Source organism: Physeter macrocephalus, chromosome 6, assembly GCF_002837175.3.
Source record: "Physeter macrocephalus isolate SW-GA chromosome 6, ASM283717v5, whole genome shotgun sequence".
In the NCBI taxonomy this organism is placed as follows: domain Eukaryota; kingdom Metazoa; phylum Chordata; class Mammalia; order Artiodactyla; family Physeteridae; genus Physeter; species Physeter macrocephalus.
Genome location: NC_041219.1, coordinates 59,707,309 through 59,728,619, shown reverse-complemented (window position 1 = coordinate 59,728,619; position 21,311 = coordinate 59,707,309). Strand labels below are relative to the sequence as shown.

Below are 21,311 nucleotides of genomic sequence, written 5' to 3'. Positions count from 1 at the left end.
GTGTATAAAAATGCAACTGATTTCTGTGTATTGACTTTTTATTCTGAAACTTAGCCAAATTCATTTATTAGTCTAACAGTTTTTTGCATGTGTGGAGTCTTGCCAGTTTTCTACATATAAGATTATGTCCTCTCTGAACAGAGATAATTTTACTTCTCTTTTTTTTTTCAACTTAGATGTCTTTTTCTTTTTCTTGTCTAACTGGTTTGACTAGGACTTCCAATACTATGCTGAATAGAAGTGGTGAGAGCAGGCGTCCTTGTCTTGTTCTTGACCTTAGAGGAAAAGCTTTCAGTTTTTTACCATTGATTGTGCTGTTAGCTGTGGGCTTTTCATAAGTGGCCTTTATTATGTTGAGGTAGTTTCCTTCTATTTCTAGTTTGTTGAGTGTTTTTATCATGAAAGGGTGTGGAATTTTGTCAAATGGTTTTTCTCCATCAGTTAAGATAATCATGTGGTTTTTGTCTTTCATTCTATTAATGTGGTGTATTACATTGGTGATTTTACTATGCTAACCAGTCATCTATTCCAGAAATAAATCCACTTTGTCATCATGTATAAGCTTTCTAATGTGCCATTGAATTCAGTTTGTTAGTATTTCGTTGAAAATTTTTGTTTTAATATTCATCAGGAATATTAGTCTATAGTCTTTTCTTATAGTGTCTTTATCTGTCTTTGGTATCAGGGTAATGCTGGTCTCAGAGAGCTTAGAAGCGTTCTATCCTCTTCAGATTTTTCGAAGATTTTCAGAAGAATTCGTGTTAATTTTTATTTAAATATTACATAGAATTCTGCAATGAATTCGTCTGGTCCTGGGCTTTTCTTTGTTAGGAGGTTTTTTAATACTATTTAAATCTTACCCATTGTTAAATCGTTCAGATTTTCTGCTTCTTCATGATTCAGTCTTAGTACATTTCTAGGGATTTATCCATTTCCTCTAGGTTATCCAACTTGTTGGTATACAACTATTCATAGTATTCTCTTCATTAAGTTGTTTCTCTATGTGCTCACCAATTACTTTAAATTCTTTGTCAGGCAGCACATAGATCTGACTTTTTTTTTTTTTTTTTAAGTCAATTTCAGTTTTTGGAGTTTTTGTTTGTTCCTTTGATTGGGCCATGTTTCTGTGTGGTGTGTGTGTGTGTGTGTGTGTGTGTGTGTGTGTATTTTTTTTCTGGGATTGGCACTCCTAGGCTTTGTATAGAGCCTTTGTGAAGAGTAAGACCTTTCACCAGTTAGCTCAGCTGGAGGTTCCTGAACTTCTCAAACCTTTTCTCACCTCTTGCTTTCCCCATGTCTGCCTGCAGAACTGCAGCTCTGCATCTCCTTGCCTCAGCTTTCACTAGCTTCCAAACTTCTTCTGGTCCTATAAGCACTCTGTGTCAGGCAAGACAGAAACCAGTCCCTTGAGTAGCCACCAGACAATCCAGGCTGTTGGATATACAGTCCACTCTTGTTTTTATCTCAAAGGAGGATCCCTGCTATACAAGATTTCTTCTTGGTGTCTCCACACCAAATGCTGAGATTCCTACCCCTTTTGTTGGAATCTCTTCTTGGTTTTGCAAAGGCCTGGGTGCTGTAGTTTTTCACCTGGTCTCTAGAGCTCTCACAACGGTATTCTGTCCACATACTGTTGTTAACTCAGCGTCTCTGTGGGATAAAGAGGGCGTAGCTTCCTAGTCTGCCATCTTACTAAAGTCACCATTTTCTAAGTCTAGAGTGGATTATCTTGTTTTATGATCACCACTTGTTGCGTTTTGTATTTTCACCTTCTTGCACAAATGATTCTCTTATCACTTTTTTCTCCATGTCGTAGCCATAATATAGCCTCTATTGTACTTATTCATATTCAATATTAACTTTGTTTTTATTCTACTCTATTTTCCTATCCACTCAAACTCCCACTATTAACTCAGCAAATCTCAATGTCAAGATAGATGACATAGTCAAAATAAAAAATCTATGTTTATTGGGGTTTCCCTGGTGGTGCAGCGGTTAAGAATCTACCTGCCAATGCAGGGGACACAGGTTCAAGCCCTGGTCCAGGAGGATCCCACATGCCATGGAGCAACTAAGCCCATGTGCCACAACTACTGAGCCTGTGCTCTAGAGCCTGTGAGCTACAACAACTGAGCCCATGCGCCACAACTACTGAAGCCCACATGCCTAGAGCCCGTGCTCCATCACAAGAGAAGCCACTGCAATGAGACGCCTGTGTACCGCAACAAAGAGTAACCCCCGCTGGCCACAACTAGAGAAAGCCCACACAGCAACGAAGACCCAATGCAGCCAAAAATAAATAAATAAAATAAAATTTAAAAATAATCTATCTTTATTGTTCCTTGAGCTATTCAATATTATAGCTACTATTGCCACATCCTAAATCTCAGTTACTTATAATCATTTACCCTCTGAAAACTTTAATAACATATATATCCTATGCACGTGTGTATGTGTGTGTGCATATTCTGTATCTATCTCTCTGTCTATTATCTATCTATAATAGTGACAATAAATTTCTGAATTCTGATATGTTGTGTTTAGAAAGTGTTATGTAGGGAATTAGATGATCGATGAATGCATTAACGTAATGAGAAAAAATTCTCCAGGTGTGAATTCTCGCGAAGGATTTATTTTATATGTATACAATAACGATTTCATAGTAAGGGTCTTTTGTGATAGAAGATCATTGTGAAGACAGTTGTAACAAAGAAAAGGATCCATCAATATATTTCACACTACATATGGACAAGTGAAGGCTCTTCTTTGGTTTCTATTTCTAGCCAGTTTATACTTTTGGAGCTCACATAATTTTGCAAGCTTCTGGTTGAAGGCAACACTTTTTCCTCAATCAACTGTTTCTAACATGGCCATTGTGGATTCCTAGTGCTCACAGTCATGCTTCGTAACTTGAAATTAAATTTCAGTGCACTAAAAACAGTATTTTAAGCGAAGGGTAGTCTTGATCTTTAGCTCTTTGCTCTCTCTGTTGTATTATTCAGCAGCCTCTTCCACATTTACAACTCCACTTTCCACATTTTGCCTCTTTTGGGGGGAGCACAAATATTTCAGGAAGACTTTAGAGCTTTTGAAAGGCATCCTGCAGTTTTTTTGCATTAGTGTTTACTTTTTACAGCATTACATTTAATATTGTTTTTCTTGATTCCTGACTTTTTTGGAGGGAAATAAGAGTGCTTCATTTCCCTCACGCTGGTGCTGGCACTGAGAAAAGGACTCAAAGAGGATAGTTACAAAGACAACAAACAAACCTTCCCAGAATTCTGTCAAACAGGCCAATTAATTAAACAAAGTAGATATTACATATCCAAGTATACTGGACAGCCAGTAAGTGGATTTTCTCACTAATTTATAGAGAAAACCCACTGCTAGAAGTGTGGGTAGGTAAGAAAGACAATAAAGCTTTTCAAGGCTGAGCACTTCCTTTTGTTTCTCTTGCCTCATAGAACCGTAGTTTTTTCTTTTACACAAGTTTAGTGCCACATTCTTCTCTTTGCAATGGACAGACAGGTCATATATGCTGATTTAAACATATCCAGGAATGCCGGCCTTGAAAGCTCATCACCCCCATCTCCTCCTCAGAGTAAGTGGCTTTAATTTTCCTTTTGGCAGTTGTATATCTTCCATAGTTAGACTTTTCTCTTAAATTTGTAGCTTTAAATCATGGCCTTGAAGATGAGAGGCAGCCATATTAATGTTAAATAGATATAGCATGGCCTGTCTGTAGGTAATCACAAGTGTGGAAAAAAGCACATACCTTATAGATTTCTTTTTTATCAAGATAATTTTGTGAAAAATGAATATAGCTCCTATTACTGAGCCTTGGCTAAAGGATCCTGAAGAAATATTTTACATGTATGAACAAGGGAATATTTTGATTTTTTTATTTGTTTTTTTTTTTTGCCACACCATGAGGGATGTGGGATCTTTGCTCCATGACTGGGGATAGAATCCGTGCCCCCTGCAATGGAAGCACAGAATCTTAACCACTGGACCACCAGAGAAGTCGCTTTTTTGTTGTTTTTGCTTTTGTTTTTTTTTTAACAAATGAATATTTTTAGAGATTTTTTACTACCTTGCTGTAATAGTAACCTACCTTATTTCAAATCCCTCTGTAACATATTGTGATTAAGTTCCAATGCATCTGCATCCGTGGCATTCCTTTCAGAATATAAAGTGTAGGCTCAATGATTAACATCCTTCACCCTTCAAAGGGAAGGGAAAAAAATGTTCTGAAAGAAAATTATACTCAAGATCAAAAACTTGAATATAATAACAATCTGGTGATTTTTAAATTGAAAAGTATAACAGTTTAGAAGGATTTAAGCCACAAGGCACAGGAGACTATCACTGATGCACTTATTTCATATTTGTTGAAGTTGGCAATTTTCTGTACGCCAGAGTTAGTATTCTGAGTGAAAGAGATGGGGAATTCTAATGTGAGGTCATAGGTGATGGATTCCATGGCCTGGGGATAGATGAAGAGAAACTACAAATTAAGCAGAAAACAAATGTATAAAATCATCAGGACATAGTATTACATTCTGAAGTCAAACCAAACTTACTAAACGTCAATAATATTGCAATTTTTATCTAACCTGATATTCATTCCATAGTGTGCTTGGCAAGTGGGTTGTATCTTTTTAGGATGGTTTGGTATAATTTGAAAGTATTAAGTTATCAATATTCTAAATTGGAGATTGAAAAGTCTTAGGGTTATCAAATAGTTTCATGATACCCTTCACTTGGGGGTTACGGGAAATTGGAGAATTTTGATAACTACAGTGAGAATTTGTCAAGCCACGGTTATCTTTTGATGGGAAAGAGAAAGACTTTCTGTTTCCTCTTCAGATCTAGCAAAAGTGGAGAGAAAGGAGGATGGTGTTGGAAGATATTGGAGAATGAAAATAGAGAAAGACAGCGACATTTTCCTCAAAAGCTACTCTCTGTGATCCTAAATCAATGAGGCCAGAAAATTTGTCTATTCTAATTGTAGTCACTATTCCACAAAATATCATTCTAAAAGTAAATCTGAGAAAACATAGAATAAAGTCAGAACAAAATGTGTGACTACAAAACGCTTGTCAACTGAAAAAAATGCCTAACCTAAAAGTTGAGAATTATGTATTTGGTGGCTTTACAGAGGACTATAGCTGAGAAGGCAGCCTCTCTGATAGTTCTGAGGAAATGTCCCCAAGAGGTAAGGGAGGAGCTGGGATATACAGGAGCTTTTGCTAAAAAAATAAAAATAAAAATAAAAAAAGTCAAACATCAAAAGATTACTGCTAATCGCAAAAACAGACACCTCAAGTTAATGATTTTAGTGCCTTTCTATATGTGGGAAGATGCAAAAGTCTGGGCTTATTGAAATAATTCCTTTGACATGCATCTTAACTATCTAGGGCCAGTATCCTGTTTTTCTCCATCCTGAATTCCCCGCAAGTTTTGCTATCCGGGCAGCTGCACTGGCTGGTGGCTTTATGGTCGCAACATCCTTTGTTTACTGAAATGGCAGGTGACATTCTTTCTCCACACATTGATTTGGTATTACAATTATTGTGAAACTACCACTAAGCTCTTTGGCTAAACAGTTTAGTCAAAATGGTAACCCTAGAATAGTGATTATATCAAAAGCAGCCAGGAAAACCAGAGAGAGATGTGAGTTGTGACGAATCTGGTTTATGGCCCGGGATTTGGTCTCTTAGAAAAGTAGATAGGTGTTGGCAAAAATGCCTCTAGAGTTTATTTATTCATCCAAAAATAAGCACCTGTGTCAGGCATGCCCTAGGTGCTGAGAATACAACAGTGAACAAAATAGTGAAAAAATATTTTCCTTTATTGCATTTATATTATACTACTAGGAAGACTTACAAATAAATGAATAACTAAGAATATACATGTATACATATATGTGTTAGATAATATTAAGTGCAATAGAGAAAATATTTTTTAAAAAGTGGAATTGAGAGGTAGCTTTTGGAGAGGGTATGATATCAAATGGAATAATCATAGAAGCCTGCCTGACAAGATGACATTTGAGTCAAGACCTGAAAGAATTGAGGGACAAAGGTATGCTTCCTGGGAGAAGAGGCTTTTAGAAGATGGACCAGCGCAGGTGCAAGATCCGTGGGATGAGAACATGCCTGTCATCTTGTAGGAGGAGCTCATAGGTTCGTGTGAAATGACAGAACATGTCTGTATGGAAAACAGCAGGAGATGAAGTTAGAGACATAAAGCGAAGCCGGAATGAATAGGGATTTGTAGGCTGTTCTACAGACGTACAGACTTAGATCTGCTTGAGAGAAAGCCATGGAAAGGTTTAGAGAAACGAAGTGAGATGATTTGGCATACAGTTTATATCCAAACCAAAAACTAGCCTTATGTGGGTATTTCCAGATGACTAAAGTTTACCTGGCCTCTTCAATTTGTTATTGTAACTCTATTGTTACAACAACTCTATTGTTACAGTAACTCTATTGTTGTTATTAGTTCTAATGTAGTGCAGCGGAAACACAACACAGAACCCTCCACTCAGTTCTTTAAATTTTAGATGCACGGTTATTATGTATCAGATACCATGTCTAGAAGAATTATTTCATATAACCCTTTCCAAAACCTCATGAAGTAGTATTATTCTACTTTTCACACGTGAGGAAATTTGTAGTTTATGAAGGTTACGTGGCCCAAAGTAACATGCTCTAACACAAATCTGCTAGATTTGAGAGGCTCTGCTCTTAACCTCTGCTATCCTTCGGTAGTAAATGTTAAAATAGTGACTATATAGAGCTTTCTCCAGTTTTCAAAATTTCAAGGGAGGAAAGGCTGAGGAAGAAAAAATGGTAGAATAGTATATACAACTGTGAGGACACGTCATGTAGGACTAGTCTTAGGTTCACTAAGTTTAGTTGCTCTGTGTCACACGAGCTCGCATTAGAAGTTCTAGGTCAATATTCTCCAGTCTGGTTCTCCCATTTTCAGATGTACACCCAGGACCTTGGAGCTCCTCTAATTGTCTACTCTTATCTCTCCCCTCCAGGTGAAAATCCAGGTGTCACTACCTGAAATCTGATCTATTATCTGTTTCCTCCCATAATCTTTTATCACATTTAGTTATCTTAAATTCCATCTCCCCAGGGACATTTTAGAAAGAGCTAACTCTTTTATGAATGTCCCGTCCTAATGAAGGGACCATGAGTAGTTGTCTGAAAACTGGGTCGCACAACTTAAGCGCCAGGGAGAGTGTAAAAAACCAAAGTAGAAATGGATTTGTGGGTCCCTCTGGAACATTTAATGAGAATAAAGACAACATTTTAACATATCTGATACTAAAGTTTTTAACAAGTGGCTCAAAGCATGTATTCCTTTATATTGAGGAATATTAGAAAAAATATAAAAAGGAATAGATAACATAAATAAATGATAGATATAGTTAAATTAGTAAACCTTTACTTGTAAAGGCCCTTGGCTCTAATAATAAAATTTAGAAAATAATTTATAATTGTAATATATATAACATTATAAACCAAATGGGCATAAAAGGGGTCTTATAATAAGTCAGGTATAGAAGTTGTCTAAGCACAATTTCAAGTAGAATAACCGAAGTACAAATTACCAGAATAATTCCTGTCAGAGCTGATATAATTTTGGAAGCTGTGGCTCAGTGTTTTCCAAGAATTTTTTACATTAATAAGTTCCTCTTTGATTATTTTTCCCTATGAAATCCATTGATAAGTTTATGAGTAATTTATGATCCCACTTTAATTAATACAATCACAACTTTTGATGAACATGAGATATACAGTACATTGTTATTGACATGATACAGAGAAAAGCAAAGGTATTTGACATGTTTTAGACTATGCAATGCTGTAGACACAGGTTCATGTTATGTTATATTCATTGAAATACTGAAAATAACATGCAAGCTCATAAAACACTCTTCCTTGAATTCCATCCATTTGGTCCAAATTGGAGATGATTGTTCCAGACGACAGAAAAGCAGAGGAATCCACGTCTAAGACTAGAATTGTCTTATACCACCAGCACCTAACATGTTGTTTGGCATAAAACAGAGCCTCAACAAATACATCTTGAATGAATGAAGGCCTTCCTTTTTGGACAAAATTCTTGGACTTACTTCCTACAGTAGGGTGTATGTTTCATTTTTGTATAGCATTTGGCATGTTTCAAAACACCATCACATCTCTCTCATTTGATTCTTATACCAATCCTTCGTACACAAGACAGGCATAAATATTTCTATTTTATCTATAAGCAAACTCTCAGTTGGATCTGAGATTCCATCTTGTGGGACCCTACTTTAAGATGACTGATAAATGTCCTTTCCTGCCCCTACCCCCAACCTGAATCTAGCTCTTTCTTATGTGATCCAAACAACCTCTGCTTTTTGTATCAGAAGAACTCGACTGAGTTAACCAAGTATATTTTCTTAATGTCTCAGATGTTTGTCAGGGTCCACCTTGGCATAAATGTGCTCTGAAACTTGGTTGTGCTGGGATTATTCTTCTTGCCTTGACTGTGATTGGATTGAGTGTTTCAGGTAAGTGATGCAAGATCATTTATTTCTTGTTCTACTTATTCTACTTTACCATAAACATTAAAGTATGTTAACATTTGGCCACCCCAAATTTAGTGGAAGACCCATGAAACAAAAACAGTTACAAAACAGTGCTCTAACAGTGCTCAGCCTGTACCTACTAAGCGAACTTCATCCTTTGTTGTATTTCTCTTCTTAACTGTTCTGATAGGCTTCATGGGGGATTTCACATGTGCTCCAAGAACTTTTAAAAAGTCACAATTATGATAAAACCACGACAATAACAAAGAAAATAAAAATTTCCAATTATTTACAGTTCCTTAAGTGCCTACTAAATTCCAGATTGTCCTAGGCAATCTCTCCCATGGGGTAGGCACAATTATACTTATTCTGAAGACAGAACATGAGGCAAGGAGAGTAAGCAATTTAAGAGTTTAAGTAACACCTGGGAGCTTACTTGTATAGTCGAAGCCGGTAACTCAACGTCTGTGTGTGTTCACTTGCTATGTGTGTGTTTGTTTATGTTGTCTTCTAAGTAGATCCTTTGTTACTACACTGCTATTGCTCTTATCTTCTGTTCATTTCAAGCTTGTTGAGATAAAAATTTCCTGAAGTGATAAATATAACATATCCATTTCCCTCCACCATTCAGCATTAATCTTCTTAATGATTTCTCCTGATTTATTAGCGATATTCTTGAGACAAAAATCATCAACAGAAAAAAGCAGCATGGATGCTCAAGAGAACAGGAAGGAAACAACAGGTATATTTTGTGGCTTGACTTTCCGAAGAATAATGGCTAAAATTTGATAAGTATCCTGCATTATCTTAATTAAGGCTCATAACAACCCATACATTAAGATAGTATTATCCCTCTGATTTTATGTTTGACAAAACTGAGGCATGGAAAGGCTAAGCAACTCATCCAGGGTCATACAGGTACTAAGTGGTGACACTGGGAATTGTACTTCGGTGGTCTAACTTCAGAGGCTACGATCTTAACCAACAGATAACACCGCCTTATGAGAGACTGCTGCTAGGAGATTCAATAATTAATAGCCAAAAACCAAGCTATAAAGTAAAATATGCATTTAAGTGGGATATTTGATGATTTTAATGAATATGTCAAGCAGCTAACTCTGGTCCGAAGTTAATTAATGGAACACAACATAAAATGAATTATTTAATACTTATTGTAGTAAACATTAAGACATTGATCTTGTCCATGTACTTATTAAGTAGTGGGTGTTAATAGACACTATTGTTGAGTGACTGTAGCAGAATGTGATCATTTATCATATACATTCGTGCATAACAGAAATTTTAAGAAACTATGAAAATCCTTCTGGAAAATGCTATCCAATAGATCCCATTAATAGGCAAATATATAATTCAGCAATTAGAAATTTTCTTATAATTTTTCTCCATGGGATTTGCCATTAACTTATGGAAATGAATTGTTATTTGCTTTTCATTTTACATGTTGTTTAAAGTAGACATTTTTGGGGCTTCCCTGGTGGCGCAGTGGTTGAGAGTCCGCCTGCCGATGCAGGGGACGCGGGTTCGTGCCCCGGTCCGGGAAGATGCCACGTGCCGCGGAGCGGCTGGGCCCGTGAGCCACGGCCGCTGAGCCTGCGCGTCCGGAGCCTGTGCTCCGCAATGGGAGAGGCCACGACAGTGAGAGGCCCGCGTACCGCAAAAAAAAAAAGTAGACATTTTTTAGATAAGTTTGATATTGTCATCATGGAGTAGAAAGCACTTGTAATGAATTTAAGGAATCTCAGAAAGAGTTTTGACTCTACCAGCATCTGCTTTGTGTGGACTTGAACAAGTTATTCTGTCTGTCAGTGTTTTAACTTGTCACTAATTTTCAAATCTTAGTACCAGAGTGAACAGTAGGTCTCAACGCCCTCAAAGTTATATTAAATTCATGAATTGTTCTCACTGTGATGATCAAAGACTTCCCTGAATTTATAATGACTTGTGCATGTGTGATTAGTGTTAGTGGGGTGGGAGGCGGGTTGGAAACATAACATTTATTCTTCTTCCTCTTTCTTACTTTAGAGAGACCAGTTCTGTTACAGTGCCCAACAAATTGGCAACTAATCCGAGATAAATGCTTGTTTTTTTATGACACTTACAAACCTTGGAATGACAGTCTAGCCGACTGTTTCACAAAAGAATCCCGTCTGCTGCTTATTCAAGATCAGGAAGAATTGGTAAATAATTAAGTAAAATACTTTAATATTGCTTAGCCCTTGCTTCTAACCGTATCAAGATCTTTGTGCTTTAGCCTGGAGGGTTCTATGCAGATGGAAGTATTAATTTTGACTTCAAGAAGCTCACAATCTGAGACACTAAACGGACATGTAAGCAAAATAAATATAATTTAATGAATACAGCAATATAAATACAAATATTTGGATATATATATAAAAATATACAGACAGAAATATCACAAATAAGGAATAATTAACTCCGATGGGGAGTTAGGAAAGGCTTCAGAGAGGAGGTGATACTTGAACTGGGTTTCAGAGGATGATAAATCTGTTTATCTATTACTGGTTTGCAACCTTCAGTAGAAGGTTGCAAACCAGTAATAGATAAACAGATTCAATATTCAGTCATTTCTTCTGTTTCATTTATAGAGACTCATACAAAACCGGATAGACAAAGGAGGAATTCTATTTTGGATTGGATTAAATTTTACATTATCAGAAAAGAACTGGAAGTGGATAAATGGATCCTTTTTAAATTCTAATATGTGAGTATTGGATAAACTCATTTGAATATTCAATTGACCTCAGGTTTACATGGCAAGATAGTAACATTCTTATTGAAGATTGAGGTTTATCGTTTTAATTTAGTTTAGAAATGTTCAGGAGGATCAGAATAGTCTGAGAAGCGGAATGATTCTGAAGTTGGTTGAAAAGTTCCACATATGAAAAGACATCAACCCTTTGCAATAATATATATTTTTACCAGCAATGGAGTTTTAGGAGACAAGGAATAGACTAACTCCTTTGGGCGGGGGCACACGAAACAGTTTTTAAAATAACAACATTTAAAAACTAAGAAATTTCTAGGGCTTCCCTGGTGGCGCAGTGGTTGGGGGGTCTGCCTGCTAGTGCGGGGGACGCGGGTTCGTGCCCCGGTCCGGGAGGATCCCACGTGCCGCGGAGCGGCTGGGCCCGTGAGCCACGGCCGCTGAGCCTGCGCGTCCGGAGCCTGTGCTCCGCAACGGGAGAGGCCGCGATAGTGAGAGGCCCGCGCACCGCGATGGGGAGGGGCCCCCGCTTGCCGCGGCTGGACGGATCCCTCGCTCAGAAACGAAGACCCAACACAGCAAAAATCAATAAAATAAATTAATAAACTCCTACCCCCAACGTCTTCTTGAAAAAAAAAAAAAAAAAAAAAAAGAAAGAGAGAAATTTCTAGCTGGAAGCTTTCGGCACGAAGAATTGTTTAAGTAGTGTTTTTCAAACTGTGGGACCACGTACCTTAGTGGGTCACAACCAGCACTGGCACAATGAATGCAAGGGGAAAAAATATAGTAAATATCAGCGTGGGGTATCCAGACGTTTGAGAGAAACTACCCACATTTTAACAAGTATTGTAGCCTATTTTAACCAGCGGTGTAAAAGGAGGGTTGTTTGAAGAGATGTAGTCAATCTGCAAAAGCCACAAAAGAGCTATTTGCCGTTTTTTTGGCGGTCTCATAGTTTCTTGTGTAAGATGGTCAAGTTAACCATCGGTGTTATAGGAGGATTGATGTTAGACAGTTAAATTATAAATTTTTAATGGACTTCATCGTTGTTTGTACAACAAAGGGCAGGACATTTTTTTTCCCCTGGAAAGTGAAAGTGTGCAGACATCCAACCAAGTTTCTGAAAAGAACTTTTGATGAGTTTTTCAGAACAGATGATATTGTGTTACATTTTTTGAGTCTGTGAATGCTTTATTCACATTTGTATAAATTACAGTTAAAATGGATCTTTTTATCGTTCAAAAAACAAGAGGTTAAAATTCAAGACACAGGACCATGTTCAAGTTTATCTAAAATATAGTAATAATTTATTGTGTGGAAAATTTTTAGACATTAAAAGAAATGTTGGCTTAATTAGCACATTTCGACATGGTTTGACTCATGTTCTAAAAGAGTTTTTTAGATGCTGTACTTTAAAATGAAGATTATTTTAAAATAAAGTGTTCTGGGCTAGAATAAATGTATGAAAAGGCAAACACATTTTGGTAAATAAAGTACACTCTGATTTTTTTGTTTTTCTAGGGATTATTTTCTATATTTTATTTACACATAAGTGCAACTCTGATATTAACTTATTTTTATTTTTTTGTACATAGTAAAGGTTAATTTTGGTTTGTGTGTGTGTATGCTTCTTATTGGGCCATTATGTTTATTTTATTAAGGTTTATAATAAAACTGGAAAACTCTGAAGTGTCTCTGAGCAGAAATAGAGGCAAAGATGATGGGTTAAATTCGATTGAACACTCTACTTTATTCTGAGGATAAAAATGATGATTTGATTAAGATAGTGATCAGGTAAACCTGGAAGGTATCATATTATAGTAGAAAGAGCATCAGTTAGACTCTGCTTTTATTTTAGTTCTCTACCTTGGTTTTCAGGTAAGGAAAAACATGAAGGGTGTTAATAATTTTTTCCACAGGACTGTTCTGGAGATTAAATGAGATAATGTTAGACAACTAGGCAGAGATCTGGTCAAAGAAGGCCTGGGAAGTCACCGAGGGCCTTTTGGAAGGGGACTTGGCCAGATGAGCAGTAAAAAAGTTATCTTGAAAATCAAAGAAAGGATCAGAAGGGTGGAAGAGATAAAATACAGGGGACCTTTGCAATAGCTTGGTCAAGAGAAATTCTGGTTTGACTAGGGTGTCAGCCACTAGGAGAGAATCAGGTTGGCTTCTCAGGGCTGAGGGGTTCCAAGAAGAAATGGAACAAAGAGAAACTGTGATGGAGCCCTGCCCACTGCCACCACTTCACTTTCTATTTGAGACAAATAGGTGAATGTCTTGCACACACCCCATCCTGGCACCCCAGCTCTATCTTGCCATCCCACTGTTTAACTGCTACTCATGCCCCACCTGCAATGAGCCACAGGACTCCTGCTTCTTTGGAACTAATAGTACATATATTGTAGCAGACACTCACCACCCTGTTTGGAATGGGAAAAAAGGGAACCTCCTACTACATACAATACGTACTGAGCCTCGTTTTCTGGCTATTGATATATTCAAATTCTGTAGACACTGAGTATCTACGTACTTATTACGTTTACTGAACGCATTCTTTGTTTAAGCATGAGCACACTTTCATATACATGATTTCAATGCCTCCCCAAATATATATACCCTATATATTTAAGAAAATCGAGGCTCAGTGAAGGTAGGAAAGTTTCATATAACATGTGAATAGGAGATTCAATTCCCAGCTTCCAAAGCTTCTTCTTTGTATGTATCATTATGACATTTCTTTTTAGAACAATTCTTTCCCAGGGAAGATGAGCTTGTAAGTTCCAGAGGTTTATATTAGCTTCCTATTAAAAGTTTATATCATTATATTTGTGACTGGGTACTTATTCCATGCTTAATAACCAGCACCTCGTTGTTTCCTGAAACTTACAGAACATACTGGCTGGATGAGGAGAATTATGTGAGAAAATCACAAACACTAAAGAGAGGCTTTTCTTCTGCTCCACAGATTACAAATTACTGGTGATGCTGAAGAAAACAGTTGTGTTTACATCTCAAAGACACAAATTCTTTCCGAGAACTGTGCTACAGAAAATAAATGGATCTGTCAAAAAGAACTAAAACCTGTCAAAAATAAAGTATGTTCTGCCACTTGACTATACATCCCCTCGCCATTTCTTTTTTTCTTTTTAAATCTTTATTTATTTATTTATTAGGTGGAACTCTTAGTTGAGGCATGCATGTGGGATCTAGTTCCCTGACCGGGGATCAAACCTGGGCCCCCTTCATTGGGAGCGTGGAGTCTTACCCACTGGACCACCAGGGAGGTCCCCCCCTCTCCAATTCTTTAATTTCCACTTCAGGTCTCTCTCATTTTAACTGTATATACTCTTAGCATGGCCTAATGTGCATTTTGTGGTACAAAGTGGAACAAACCCTGAGAATTCTAACTGTTGTGAGTCTTACAGACGTTCAAGTTTAATCTCCTCATTCAATAAATGAGAAAACAGATACATAAAGAAAACACCTCATTTTAAGAGACAGTGATTCTCTATGGAACAAAGCCCGGACCAGCTAAGGGAAATGGTTTTTAATCCTGTAGACTCCATCCATCCCCTCTATGCCTTCGCTCACCTCCAGAAAAATTTTAGTAAATGATTTGTGAAGTCCTCTGCTTCTCCCACAGCCTATGCTTTTTTTTTTTTTCTTTTCAATACCATCACACAATCGGGTTGTGGCAGAACACTGATAAAAATCCATTCTCTTAACTCATAGTAGAGCCCCATTACTAAAGGAGTTTGGGAAGGGACCTTAACTCTTTCCATTTTAATTTCCTCATTGCTTGTTTATTTTCCTTCTATGTTTCCTTCTTTCTGTGGCTCACGCTGTAGGAAATATGTAATCAAATTTTTCATTATTCTAACGGAAAATGTGACATTTTTTTCAACTCTGCAGTTGGGGAAGCTGAAGTTACAGAAGAGATGTGTTTATTCTGATAGATCTCTCGAGTGTTCACTTTTTAAAAACACATGCCAACTTTTCTTTGGAAATCAAATGAATGATAATATTGAATTTATCCTACAAGGAGACTCATAATAAAATTCCTGGAAAATAGACATCTACTTTCTCTGATAAGTCAATACCAACTTGAATTATATAAATTATATATTTATATAATTATATAATTGTGTAGTAATTATATAATTCTATAAATTCAAGTAATACTATAATGACCAAAATAAAATTTTAATTCCTGTTTTCCATGCATGTTGATTTACACTACTCGTTAAAATTTTGAACACATCAAAAATTCAAAGTATAATTCATTTTGTACCAATTACTTAGGAAATAAATTACTTAGAAAAACATTCTAGACAAGAGTATCATTACAAAGTAATATATGATAAAAGTGAGATTTTTGAAGTGTTTGATACTTTGGGGAAAAAGACCTGTAAAGAACAGAAATCTTAGAAAAAATATTCCCACAACTGACCATGTACATTCCTACCTCTTTGGAATGATGTTCAAAGCAACCTTCAGGACAAAGCTAAGTCCATCCAGTTGGTCCAGAATTCATTCCAAATATGGCGCTTTCCTTCTCCTATACTTGTTAGATCTGAAATCAAGCACCCCTAAAACACACATCTGCAAGAACCTTTTACAATGAAACTAAGCCCAAGAAGTTAGGTTCTTACACTGTCATTTACTATTGCAGTATTAGATAATCAAGTAAATTTACTCTTGGATATGATACTGCTGAGATCATCTCTGAAACTCAAACTATAAAGATACAGTTCCATGAGGAAGGCATGTCTAACCATAGTCTAGGCAGATTAAAAAATATTAGGTCTAAGGAAATTTTTTGGTTGCAGTATCTGAGTCAACGTGTGTTGACAATAAACTCACTGCAATGCCAAGCCATGTCAACTTACTATGTTATTCAAGCTCTGCAATCTACATTTCCTCTGCGCAGCCCATGCTCCAGATGCAGGCTCCTGACCGCTCTCTAAACACATCCTGATGTTTTATGATTTCACGGTCGTCCCATACGTGTGAGATGCTCTTCTCATCACACAATCCCTTTATTTTTTGCCTAGGAAAAGCCTAGTAATTGTGGAAATCTTGAATCAAATGTTAATTTCTTTCTGAACTTTTCCTCAAATCTCTCTGGCTCTCACAATTTTTTAATCTATTTCTTCCCACTTTTCTAAAATAGGATTTAGTTCTCTTGGTTGTATTATAATTAGTCTTTGTTATGATCTTAAAGCTGGCTCCACTTCTCTCCTGGCTAGAGTTGTACAAGTACCAAGACAGAAAAATGAAGGGAAGAGAAGTCTCTGACTGAATTTAAAAGAGTAAGGGCATAATATTGGTCTTTGTATGTTTTATTAAATGGACCTTGAGAATGGACCAGTGAGATTCCTTCTGTTTATTTCCTATGCCATGTGTTTGAATTTGAAGTTCATTTCCTTCTGTTTTACCTTCCTGCCCCACCCATTCCACAGAGCTCTTCAATATACACAGTGTGGGCTAAAAAGCAGGTATCATGGGTAACATATACACACTACTATGTATAGAACAGATAAACGACGAGGACCTACTGTATAGCACAGGGAACTATACTCAATATCTCGTAATAATTTATAATGGAAAAGAATCTGAAAAATAATATATAAATGTATAAGTGAATCACTTTGCTGTACACTCAAAACTAACACAACATTCCAAATCAATTGTACTTCAAGTTTTAAAAAGAGCAAGTATCATGGAAAAACACTTATGGTGGGAAAAATTTAAAAATAAAGCATTCTTGATGCATAAGCCTAGGGGTTTTTTTAACCATTTTTTTCTGATCCACAGATGTTTAGGTAGCCAGCAATCAGATTCTTTTCCTTTATAATGCTAGTATGGGTAAAAAGAATAACTTTCGACTTTCATACCAAGCAGTGTGGGAAAGGAAAATCCAAGAAGTACAAGTAAAGAGATAATTATAAAAAAATTTTAAGTTCTAAACACCTATAAACTCATGAAGTAACCTGATCTGGTGGTCATAGCCTTTAGTTTACCCCTTGGCAGCAGTTAAAGTTTACATCTGCAATTGTTTGCGATTAACTCCATTCTGCTCTCTTGTGGACTTACTCGGTTTTGTTTTTTGTGTGCGTGTGTGTGTGTGTGTTTGTGTGTTTGTGTGTTTGTTTTTGTGGCTACACTTGTTCCCTTCCGACCAAGCAAAACAGAACAAAAGGAAAAAGAAAGTTGTATATCAATCAGATTTATCCATTTTGTCCCTTTGCAACACCTTATTCATTTCCTTCATAATATGTGAAACTGGATAATTATTTATCCACTTATCATTTTATTATTGTTATTATTTGATTACCACTATTGCCATTATTATTATTAGGCCCTTTCCATGGGGATATGAGCTCCATGAGATCAAAACCTTCTTAGTATTGTTAGCCAATGCATGGTTCTGGCACATAGCAGATGCTCAATAAATATTTCCTGAAAAATAAATAATTATAAAATCAAATTTGCTTACTGAATGAGCTTACCTAGGTGGTTCTTGCTTGGGGTCTCTAGTGCAGTTGGAATGAGATGCTGAGTGGGGCTCAAAGCCTTTGTCACTCAGGTATGTGGTTGTTGATTGCCTGGAGCCTCGGCATGGTGGCTGAGTTACAGGAGCAGTTTTTCTAAAAGGACCATTTTTCAAATGATAATATAAGCAGCATAGAATGATTTGTCAACATGTAAAAGGTGAACCACTAATAGGGCTAGAACCCAGCTATGATCACCCAGGTATATGAATCAAATTGCATTCTCTATCAAGACAATCTATGAGGGTCCTTTCAAAGTAAACTTTGAATGCTGCATAATCAGAATGTGCTTTGGATTTATCCTTTGTGCTTCATGGGACATTTTCAGTGTTCTACTTTAGGAATTATGTAACTGCCACCTGGCTAAAAATTTCTAAGCAAAGACCTCTAACAGGCATAATCTCTGAATGGAATTCCAATTCTGACTGAAATTGCTCTCCAAGTTTTCTTTCAGATATTTTCCTCATTTTACACGTGAGAGCTACTCATAGCCAACTTGAGTAAGGTCACAAAATTAGACCTTGATGAAGCCAGGACTAAAACTAGGTTTTTCCCTGAAGCAAGGATGAGTCCTTGCTTCTTCCTACTTCAGTGTTTCTTCCAATTTCCAGTGTTTTTATTTGAATCTTAACTACTCAGCTGTGGTGTGAATTTTCTCAGTGATTTTTGCCTTCTGGGATTTTTACATTTTTCCTCCTAGAGCCAGCATTTGAGGATGTTATGTTAAGAAATATTTTTTTCTGGACGCTCCTTTCTCAGGAGTGCCCTTATACAAATTCAAAAGCGAGTCTATCGCCACCTTGTGATTATAATGTGCAGCTGCAACTTTAAAAATGCAGTTATGGGGGAAAGTTTCACATTTACAAAAAGGTTCCAGAACAGTTCGTTCAACACCAGTATTTTCCTCACCTAGATCTAACAATTATTACAATTTTCCCAGATATCCTTTACCCTCTCTCTCTTGCTTTCTATTACCTTTTTTTCTGAATGCATTGAATAGTAAGTTGCATATATAAATAAATCTAAGAAAGTCAAAATAATTTAATATATATTCTAAGATACATTTTACATCCAAATCTTTCCAAAATGTCCTTTAGAACCCCTGGCCTCCTCAATCCGGGATCTAATCAAAGTTTACACTTTGCATTTGGTGACTGTCACTGTTTAAAGATAAACTGAGAATATGAAAAATTTTAAGAGTGTGAGCAAAAATTGATTCAAATCAGGCAGTATCCAATCTAGCAGATAGAAAGGAGTTCCAAGGAGCCTTAAAAAATATGAGATTTTTATACGCAGAAAGGAGCAGGAACAAGGAAGTTGTTGTGGGCAAAAAAAAAGTAGATTGGTTATTGCAAAATTACTTTCCTTTAAGGGATTGTAGGAATCTATCAGGCAGATGACCTAACTAGTTCTGATCAGACAATTCCTAATTGACTGGTTTAAGATGCCAATTCCGGGAGAGCCAAAACTGCAATAAAGTCTTGGTTTGGCGACATGGGGCTTAGCACAAGTGAACCTATTTGGGGCCTGTTGTCTTGTTTTCAACATGACTTCGGTGTCTTTTATTAAAAAATTGTCTGTCTGCTCTTTTTCATTTCCCTGTGGCCTTCATTTATTGAAGAGTCTAGGCCAATTTTATTATAGAATGTACTGCATTACGGATAGTGATTTGCTCATTCCCTCAAAATTTTAGCGTCAACTTAAAACTGTGACCTTCAATTTCTTTGACATTTGCCATTGAGAATAAAGGTCTGTGCCCACTGCCCTTGAACGTGATCTCAACCAATGTGACATCTCTTGCTACATCGTAAAAATCAGTGTACCTTCCGCCTACATTGAGAAGCTCTTGGGATGCTTGCTTTTGGAACTCAGCCTCTAAGCTGAGAAGAAGTGAGACTGAAACAGAGCAGGACCCTCTATGGTCCTTCCCCACCACCACGTCCTCAGCCTGCCTTTTGTCTGTGCAAAAATTTTAGCCAAAGAATAAGTTTAATCAGAGAAGTAAGAAAATGCAGAAACAAATGAAAATAGCCAAAGGAGACCAAACAATAATAGTTTAGTCATTAAGCAAAGTCAAGGACCTTTAGTTCCTCCTCAAGGGCTGTAGATAATATTCTGAGCCATAACCTTTGAGTGGCTAGTGTAGATATTGAAACTCCCACTAGGTGGAAGAAGTTAACTACAAGATGACCAGACTGTAGCCATGACATAAACTGCCACAATTCTGAGAACTGGTCTCAAGGAAGTGGGAGCAGCCGGAACCCACTTTCGGTTACAACACCGCATAGTGGTATATTCTGGACAACAGCCCAAGTTGAAGCGCCAGGCAACAGCCATCCTCAACTGCTAAACGTGTAAGTGGGGAAGGCTTTGCAACGACTCCAGACCCCGGGCCATCGTCAGATTGCAGCTGCTCTAGAAGCCCAAAGGGAGAATCCCCTAGTTGAGCCCTGTCAGAGCTGTAAGAGGTGACACGGTCATTGTGGTTGGAGCATTATTCAGCCACGATACAGGAGGAGGTCCTGCCGTCTGCAGCAACACGGATGGAACTTGAGTACATTGTGCTGAGATAAGTCAGACAGAGAATGACAAGTGCCGTAGGATCTCATGTGTGCAATCTAAGAAAGTTAAACCTGAAAAAAAAAGAAAAAAACGGAGACTAAAAGAGTGGGTACCAGGGAATGGGAGGTGGGGGGTAAGACTGATGACGTTTAAGGTACAAACTTACGACGAATAGTAAACAAGCCACAGTGATCGACGATGAATATAGACAACAATAATGTCCCAGAATTAGGTAATGTAATAAATATTGCCGCGATGGCAATTATATTACAATATATAAATGTATCAAAGTAATACGTTGTATACCTTCACTTTACAATGTTATATGTCAAATATATTCAATCAAAAATAATTGTGTGGGCTTCCCTGGTGGCGCAGTGGTTAAGAATCCGCCTGCCAATGCAGAGGACACGGGTTCGATCCCTGGTCCAGGAAGATCCCACATGCCGCGGAGCAACTAAGCCCGTGAGTCACAACTGCTGAGCCTGCGCTCTAGAGCCCGTGAGCCACAACTACTAAAGCCAGCGAGCCACAGCTAGTGAAGCCCGCGCTCCTAGAGCCCATGCTCCGCAACAAGAGAAGCCACCGCAATGAGAAGCCCGCCTGCAGCAACAAAGACCCAACAATGCAGCCAAAAGTAAATAAATAAATAAATTTATTAAAATAATAATAATAATAACTATTTAGGGCTAACCCACACTAGACATTTGCCTCTTCCAGGCTAGCTCTGCCTGCTACATCAGCTCTCCATGTCTTTTTTTTTTTTTTTTTGTGGTACGCGGGCCTCACACTGTTGCGGCCTCTCCCGTTGCGGAGCACAGGCTCCGGACGCGCAGGCCCAGCGGCCACG

At 37.4% G+C, this 21,311-nt stretch overlaps 1 protein-coding gene across 2 annotated transcripts; it reads left to right on the top strand.

Annotated features, from left to right (window-relative positions):
* The first annotated feature begins 3,516 nt into the window (after window positions 1-3,516).
* On the top strand, window positions 3,517-14,458 carry KLRB1 (killer cell lectin like receptor B1). 2 transcript variants are annotated; one of them, XM_024129305.1, is made up of 6 exons: window positions 3,517-3,601; window positions 8,480-8,578; window positions 9,264-9,338; window positions 10,640-10,794; window positions 11,224-11,339; window positions 14,311-14,458. In XM_024129305.1, the coding sequence occupies exons 1-6, from the start codon at window positions 3,517-3,519 to the stop codon at window positions 14,456-14,458; spliced, it is 678 nt and encodes a 225-aa protein (XP_023985073.1). The 2 variants fall into 2 exon arrangements, with proteins under 2 accessions (XP_023985073.1, XP_007114112.1); XM_007114050.1 differs by lacking the exon at window positions 8,480-8,578.
* Window positions 14,459-21,311: the final 6,853 nt, after the last annotated feature.

Excerpts from the sequence above, each read along its gene's own strand:
- KLRB1 (XM_024129305.1), top strand. The coding sequence starts at position 3,517 with ATGGACAGACAGGTCATATATGCTGATTTAAACATATCCAGGAATGCC. Across the intron at positions 3,602-8,479 it reads ACCCCCATCTCCTCCTCAGA|ATGTTTGTCAGGGTCCACCT; the intron begins GTAAGTGGCTTT and ends TTAATGTCTCAG. Across the intron at positions 11,340-14,310 it reads TCCTTTTTAAATTCTAATAT|ATTACAAATTACTGGTGATG; the intron begins GTGAGTATTGGA and ends TCTGCTCCACAG.